The following is an 8405-nucleotide window of genomic DNA, read 5'->3' on the forward strand; positions in this document are numbered from 1 at the left end:
TACTAACAACCCTCAAGTGGGCCCCACCAGTCGCGGGGCCCACCGGTCGGTGAGCTGCCGTTGCTTACACCTTCGCTCGCGTCGTGTTTTTTTTTTTTGGTTCGATAAACCCAAAGCCACAGTCTGACAGTCGGTCGCGTCACTAGGGTTTCTCTCCTCCTGCTCCTCGCCGCCGCGATGAGCGCCACCAGGCCGGACCACCGGCGGCACCAGTCGCCGTTCCTGCGGGACCTCTCGTCCCCGATATCCTCGTCCTTCCGCATGCCCCCGGCGTCCGTGCGCCGCGAGGCCCAGGCCTCCACCCCGCCGCCGCCTCCCCCGCTGCTCTCCCTCGATGACCTGTCCCGCCACTCCCCCTCGCCGCCGCCCTACACGCCTCCGCAGGCAGCCATGTCCCCTTCGCCTCCTCCCCCTCGCGGGGGCCTCTTCTCCACCCCGCAACGCTCCGACGGCTCCCCCTCCCCGGCGGCGTGGTGGTCCCCCTCGAGGGAGGAGAAGGCGAGGGATGGTTCCCCGGTCGACGGAGTCGTGCATCAGCAGCAGTCCCCGGGGACGGCCTCCGCACAGCAGCCGCAGCAGCAGCAGCAGCAGGTGGCGCTGATCACGCTGCCGCCGCCCAGGGAGGTCGCGCGCCCGGAGATGCCGAGGGATTCGGTGCTCTCCACTGGCCGGGTCGACGAGGAGGAATGGGTCACCGTTTTTGGGTATGTCGCCTCTCCTCTTGCTTACCCCGATACGAAGAATGCACTAGATTTCTGGTGGAAATTTGTGGTGTTCGATTCATATAGTCGTGTATGTCTATGCATAGGTTTTGTTGCAATTAGAGGTAAGGGTTGTTGTTTAAGTGATTGGTAAGTGACTGAAGCGGATCAGTGCACAATAAATTGGGAATCCAGTATATCTTGTATGAGGTACACCTGTAGGAGTTGTATGGCATGAGACAGAGCCATGTGGTGTTTCACCGATGCAGTTTTGAAATACTGTGCCCTTTTAAATCTGTAATTATGTTTTTTATACCAAGATTAGCTATATGATCTTAGCTGAAAACAATAGACTGCTGAAAATGATTGTTGACATTCATGCTTGAAGCAACATCAAAATACCCATCAAGTTACCATGTAAAAGAGTGATGTACAACTGAGGCCAGAAGTCCAATTGTTAACAAGTTGAATTTGGGAGGTCCTCCATTAGCCTAAGAATGATAATTTTCGGACATGGTACCGTTATGCTATTGCTGACTCTGACCAAATCACCAAACTTGTAAACACATTAACTGATTGGTATGTGACTGAAGTGGATCAGTGTACAAAAAAATGGGAATCATGTATGTCTTGTATGTGATAAAAAAGAACCATGTGCCGATTCGCTGATGCAGTTTCAACATACTGTGATATAATTGTGTTTTTATACCAAGATTAGCTATATGACCTTAGCTGAAAACAAGAGACTGCTTAAAATGATTATTTGCATTCATTTCTCCAGCTTAATGCTTGAAGCAACGTCCAAATAACAATCGTACTATGTAAAAGAACGATGGAGAGCCGAGGCCCAAAGTCCAATCGTTAACATGTTGAAATTTGGAAGATCATTAGCCTAAGAATGATAATTTTGGGACATAGTACCACATTATTATGCTATTGCTGACTCTGACCAAATCACCGAACTTGTGAACACATTAACCAATTCAGTTCCGCTAATTTTCTGGACCAAACTATATTTTGGTGGTTCGAGCCATCGATGTGCTGAGTGCTGACCTTGTGGAAATCTCTTAGTATTTGTGATTGATGAAATTTGTCACAGATTTTGTGGCGTTTATAGTCAAAGAGCTATTCGTTTTCAAGTTTTACATACCAATTGTTACAAAACAACCATGCCCGGCTGTGTCTGATGAGAAAGTGTTACAGTTCTCTTGTTATTTCACATGTGTATTGGGCTATGGACTGCATTTCCTGATTAGCACATGTTCTCTGTATTATATAGTTACTCGGTATATTTACGATTTGGTACTACCCTTGCACACTTGTTGGTTTTGTGATAGCTTATTATTCGCTATGTGTACCGTTCTGCGACCTTGTGTGAGTGGGAGTGATTTAATGTCCATATTCGATGGATTTATTTCTGCCTAAGAATGATGGTTTTCTATGCTTTCTCATAATATCATTTGTGCCCCTGTCATACAGATACCTACATTTGGTGGAAACTTAGCTTATCTGAAAGTAGGTGGTAGCTGAGGCGCCCCAGGATGGTAAGGCATCCGGTGTCCGCCCCACTTTATTAGACATTAAACGTACGACTGCTTCAGTGAAAGGTCCACTGTCGTCAGAGGTCTCTGCTAGCGCCTGTTTCTCGCTGCATCATCGTTGTGACCGCTTCTGGGGCTTGAAGACGATAACCCCACCATCCCCCAACACTCCGGCGAGCATCCCTTCATGCGCCTGCTTCCACCGTCGCCTTCCCTTGCCAGATCTACTCTGCTGTTGAGGAAGAAGGGATGCTGCGGTGAGGAGTTTTAGGGTTGTGTACTGCTACAGTAAGGAAAGAGAGCAGAAGGTGTGTGGCGGCTGTGATGAGGTAGTAGGGAGTGAGGATAGTGGAATTAGGTCACAGGAGGAGTCTACTAGATGGGCTTTTGGGCCACAGGGAAGTGCATAGGTAGTGGCCCATCTCTTGGTCTTCCTTATTTTTCCTTGCAATATATTCGTGCGTGCTAAACTGCTTGATTGCTCTGTTCCTTCTATGTCTAAGGCGTAGCCTTGCCACCTCGCCTTACTTTAGGAGGTTAAGCAATGAGAACAGCTGGTAATCTAGCAATAAATAGTTTTAGGAACCTTATGTAAGTTCTGCATCTAGACGTTGGATGATGCACTATAGTATATAGTCAGACCTCTGTTTGTAAAGCGTCGCTAAAGCGTCGCTTAACGTCAGAGCGCCCTCGAGGCTCAAGGCGTCCAAGTCGCTTTAGCTCTGTGTCTAAGGCGTCCGCTTTAGAGTTTAGAGCGTCTGAGGGCATGTACAAAGGAGGCATCACCTTCCTAATGCCTCAGCTCTTCCACCTAAGTAAAGATAGATGGGGCATCATTTAGTTTCTCAAACACTCAATGCATAGAGCTGCCCCATCAAGCCCATGTATAACGTATACAGCCTTGCTTTTTACCTTACTTTACATGCATAAGGAGGAGCTAGCTCACACCGTCTATCGCTTTTGCCCTCTCTCTCTTGCTTTTGTCACTAGGAGGCTACTTCCTCTGCAGGATCACGCTTTGATCTGCAAGCTACTGGTTGTGCCTACGTGGACGGATTAGAGTGATGTCAAGTGCTGGGGCAGCCGTCCACGGTGGCGCGTTGGCCATGCCCTGAAACGTCCGCTTAGGCGTCCTGGAGGGCGCTTTAGCACATACAGGACGCTTTAGACATGCCAGGCAGGGGAACACAGTTTTTAGGCGGGAAAGCTGGTCTGGGCAGGAACAAAAGGGCGGGAAACTGGGCTCACATGTGAATAGTAAGAGGAGGGAAAAGAGGGACCAAAACGTGCAGCTCCTGCTCCTCCCCCACCACTCCTCTGGCTCTCTCCTCTCTCCTCTAGCAGCAGCCCCCTCTCCAGATCTGGACCAGCTTCCTCCTCTCCGGCCACAACTCCTCCCCCTCCTCCTCTCCGGCTGCAGCTCCTCCCCTCCTCTTACTATTCAGTACTTTAGTCTAGTTTGTTGTGTCTATAAATCAGTATCTTACTATGGTTATCTATCCTAAATTCCTACTGCCCATTAGCTTCAGATCAGTCTAAAGCGTCGCCTCGCTTTATGCTTTACCGCTTAAGCAGTGAGGCGCCCCCCCAGCGCCTCGCTTCGCTTTACCGCTTTAAAAACATAGAGTCAGACATAACATCTGGATACACCTACCTATGCTCTCGTTGCATATGGAGATGTCCCTTGAACATATCAATAAGATTGCATCCCCACGGTCCCAGTTATACCCCTCTCATCTTTTCAGCTTCCGATGTAAAGACATGATTATTATTGTTGTACTTGAATATATATTTTCTTAAGCTATGTTGTTTGAAGCAGATATTCTCCAATGCATAATCTAGTTCATTAATTAATTTTCCTGTCCTGATTAAAATGTGCTTATATATTCTGTGTCTGATCATGCTCCTTGCCTTGTTTCTGCCAGTTTTCTGCCGGTTGATACCAACTTTGTACTGAGAGAATTTGAGAAATGTGGGTTAGTCTTGAGACAAGTTCCTGGTCCGAGGGATGCGAACTGGATGCATATCTTGTATCAGGTAAACTTGTACTGAATTGTTTGAGCATTGATACTTATAAAAGATCTCTATTTTTCCCTACTCATAATGAAAATATTAGCCTGAAAGTAATACTTCTAATATCATTGCATGTGAGGGTGTATCCTCAAAAACTTGAGTGCTCCGGTACTCTGTCTGCAAATACCACTCCAAAAGTCATAAAAAATTCAAGAAAATTTGAAGACAGAGACACAACATGTGTCAACTATGTCATGTTTTGAAATCCAAATTCCAATCTCAAATCTAGAAACAAAAAATTACAAATCCAGCTGTCAGTAGTATTTCATTCAAGTTGGGCTGTGAATTTTTGGCCCATTACCAGTGCCAGCACTGTATTTGTCATTTGTGTTTATTGAGCTACATATCGAGTTTGCATTTGAAATTTTGTCACAAGATAGATACATGCAGTGTCAGTGTTTTCAGAATCTTTAACGACTTTAGATAGTCTGAAACATATGGGTGTATCAAAATGACAGTAGCAGTTAAGGAAATTCAAAATCACAGAAGCAGTTAAATACACCAAATCTTTGCTAGCTTATGCATTTGTTTCTGAAATGAAAATAAAATGAAGACTGAAGCAAAGTGACAAAACAATTCCTTCTGTGGTCTGTGCACCTACTCTACTATATCAGCATATCATATGAAGTGGTGATGGACACAATGGCCAATTTTGCCCTGTAGTTTGATTGTCCTTTACTATGACACAGTGCCTTGATGTGCTAAGCTTTGCCTACCATCAATTATTTTATGTGGGGCCTTGCTAATGTACTCTAGTTGAAACATGTACAGTTAGTAGAAGTATGCAAAATTCCACTTTAAGACCCCCGTTCCGCCCCTTGTTGGTTGTGGGTCAGTTTCATAGCTGATTTGTATTTCCTTTTGTATGTTTCAGAGCCGTCATGATGCGCAGAAAGCGCTGGCCAAGCACGGCCAGCAGCTAAACAGTGTTCTTATCATTGGGGTGAAGCAAGTGGATCCATGGCAGCGACCGTATCTGAATGAAAACACCGACGACACCTACAACGGTGGCATGTCGGTTCCATTTCCGTCACAAGCTGTGGCGCCGAGCGGTTTCGCCACCAGGAACGCGTTGGCACCTTTGCCGAGCAATCCCATGCAAAACGGCAACGAGAGCAACCGCGGGGCGTCCGGAGCCATCGCTTCGCCCGCGAAATCGGTCCTGTCCAAGGTCATGGACGTTATGTTTGGCCTCTAAATTCTGTTGGCTAATCTGATTGTGGAAGAATTTTGTTGGTGATATTACGGCAAAGTGGGGATCAATGGTAGATGTTATTTGCCATAACATATGTTTTCCTGCTGTTCGTTTTCGTTCAATGTCTGTGCTATTCGTCGTGCGTGTTTGAAATTTAATGATTCCGGCCTAATGTTGGACACGTCTTTACTGAAAGATTTATATAGCACAGAAAAATGGGATGGTGCCTTGACGTCTAGTCGGCCTGGAAACAGGACGCGAACGGTTCCCCCGGTGGAAACAACGGATCCGGCTTTGCTTCTGCTCTGTTGTTCTCTGTATCTTGCAGGAACAGAAAAGAAAAGGGAGAAAAATGGAGGTTGACCTTTGTTAGTCAGCTCCCCGGTAGACTTTCAGCACACATTCTGAATTCTTCAAGATTAGGGTATGAACGCAAACGGTTTGACAAACCGAAATAGCTGACGGTCGATCATTCGTTGACATGGCACGATTAAGTCAATCCAGCTCGCTAACTCAACATTAATAGTACTACTATGCTCTATTTTTTGCCGGGGAGTAGTACTATGCTGCTTATAGCAGTACTGATTAAACGTAATTAACTCGATAATCAACAACATCAAGTACGTCCTGGCGGCTCCAGGTCAGAATTCAGCACGTCTTTTGAACAAATCAATGACAAATGAAGTACACGGAAATGTCAACCAAACTATTTTGGTACAGCAAAGTAAACTGAGATCTTTCCAGAATTGTGGGCTAGCGCAGGCTGCAAAATGTGTGAAGCCGCCACGTTGGGATCCTTGCGCCTGCAGAAATAACATTTGTCTGAATCAAAAGCGTACATCTTTTGTACTATTGAATCAAACGCTAGAAGTTTTCTCTCTTTGAGACAACATTACTAATATTATCTAGGAGCGCCTCCGTCTTCAAAATAGTTTTGTACGTCTTCTCAGCCGGCCAAGTGTCTCCCGCAAGGCTGTCTTTACCGGAGGCCGTACACGGAACACTGCATTTTATAAAAGACATGAGATCGTCCTCTTTGCCAATCCTGGACATTTTAAAATCATGTGGAAACAGAGGGAGCACGTACTTAAAAACATATAGTATTAGTACTTGATAGACCAAACATTGATAATTTATGCGTAATACCGTGGCCATTTGGAATTTTGTTATGACACAAACCTCTCAACCGAAAAGGCAGCTTCCAATCACTATTCTTGAATAACAAATGCAGTAATACCCAATCGGGAAGGGCGAAGCGGCCTTGTCTTTTTTTTTTGGAGAATCTTGTGGGCTTGTCATTAGTTTGGCCATTAGTGATGGGCAATCACTGTCAAAGGAGGTAGTTAACGACCTGATCACAGCCGAGTCAATGAGACGTTTTGGGCATCTTTGTTTTAAAGAAATATCGTAGGAATATTTGAGGATTTCGTTCCTTGGAATCTTTTCTATAGAACTTTTGGTTAATAGGATTAGAAATCACGGGGTTATTCTGCCCAAAAAAAAGCATAGGGGTTTTCTATGGTCTACTTTGCATGGAAATCCAAAGGAAATTCCTATTCAATGCAACATCATGAGCTTTCTTTGTTATTTCTATGACAACTATATTATGTGCTTAATCTTTTAGTAAAATCCACATGTATTTCTGAGGTGCAGAAAAACTACTTCTATTATAGAATCAATCATGTGTTTTCAATTCCCATAGGAATTAATATGGCATGGTATCTCGATCATAGGTTTTCTGTATTTCTATATTTTCACAATCATGTAAACCAAACAGACATTGGTTGTCAATTAAGCGCAAAAGCAACCGTTATAATTATAATTCTAAGATAATTGCACCACAAATAGTGTAACTACACTATCTTTTAGGTATGTGATCACTTTTCCATTGTGAATTAGTTAGTTTTAGATATCTGTACTAATTCATTCAATCAAGATCTTATTGTTGCAGCTTCAAAATACTTGTGCTCGCAACTAGCCACACATATAAAAGTAATAAAGTGTTCTTTCTTTTGTGGGGGAGTAAAAAGTGTTCTTGGAAAGCCATCGCAGCAAACTAATAAGAAGGTAGACAATAACAAAAGTATATGGTCATTATGTACAGTATAACAGTTTTTCAAGGAATATCACATCATGTTAAGAAAATTATCTTGCAGCCGGCCACTGGTTTCAAATATTAAGTTACTTTCGAAAGGTACACACTTTTCGCAAAAGAAAAAGAAGGGCACGCACTGCTTGCGTAGCCTTCTTGAATTTCGGAGCCATTTGCGTCCCATTTATCGTCATCTTAGGGAGGAATTTTCTGTAATGGGACAAATCAGCTTCACAAATAAAAATGATAGTACTGAGCACGTTGACATATTAATCTCAGTAGCCAGAAATGCGGCTGATGACAGCACCTGCCGGGCACCATGGGCGCAAACTTCAGCGTCTTGACTTGGCCGGTCACGTCTAATTAGTTACTAAATTATACTTATGCATTTGAATTGATTATCTCCATCGTTTTAATTAACTGGACGATTTCTTTGTCGCAGATCTACAGTACAAGGATGGCTTAAAAGATTGATTCCGTACGTGGTCATGTAGTTATAGCTTGCGTATACATACGTGCACGAGGCAATACTACGAATGATTATCTTATTTAACCATAACCATACAACTATGGTTTTATTGGTATCTAATCGTGAGTATGTACATTCTTAGATCAAGGTGTAGATGTACTTATATCACCTGCAAAAAAAAGTGTAGATGTACTACGTATGAGCTATTGCATAATTTACATAAATAATGCACTATGCTGTTGAACCATTAAATCTTTAATTTTAATATATTTTTAACAAGAGTTTAGTTTAATTCTAATTGTTGGGCTAATTGTTTTTGTGTATGCTTGCATCA

General features: G+C 43.7%; 1 protein-coding gene across 1 annotated transcript; it reads left to right on the top strand.

Moving 5' to 3' along the window:
* Positions 1–99: 99 nt before the first annotated feature.
* Positions 100–5682, top strand: LOC119267459 (nuclear pore complex protein NUP35-like). The gene is made up of 3 exons (XM_037548845.1): positions 100–704; positions 4168–4279; positions 5190–5682. The coding sequence occupies exons 1-3, from the start codon at positions 178–180 to the stop codon at positions 5511–5513; spliced, it is 963 nt and encodes a 320-aa protein (XP_037404742.1). The 5' UTR covers positions 100–177; the 3' UTR covers positions 5514–5682.
* Positions 5683–8405: the final 2723 nt, after the last annotated feature.

Source organism: Triticum dicoccoides, chromosome 3A, assembly GCF_002162155.2.
Source record: "Triticum dicoccoides isolate Atlit2015 ecotype Zavitan chromosome 3A, WEW_v2.0, whole genome shotgun sequence".
In the NCBI taxonomy this organism is placed as follows: Eukaryota; Viridiplantae; Streptophyta; class Magnoliopsida; order Poales; family Poaceae; genus Triticum; species Triticum dicoccoides.

Excerpts from the sequence above, each read along its gene's own strand:
- LOC119267459 (XM_037548845.1), top strand. The coding sequence starts at position 178 with ATGAGCGCCACCAGGCCGGACCACCGGCGGCACCAGTCGCCGTTCCTG. Across the intron at positions 705-4,167 it reads GAATGGGTCACCGTTTTTGG|TTTTCTGCCGGTTGATACCA; the intron begins GTATGTCGCCTC and ends TGTTTCTGCCAG. Across the intron at positions 4,280-5,189 it reads GGATGCATATCTTGTATCAG|AGCCGTCATGATGCGCAGAA; the intron begins GTAAACTTGTAC and ends TGTATGTTTCAG.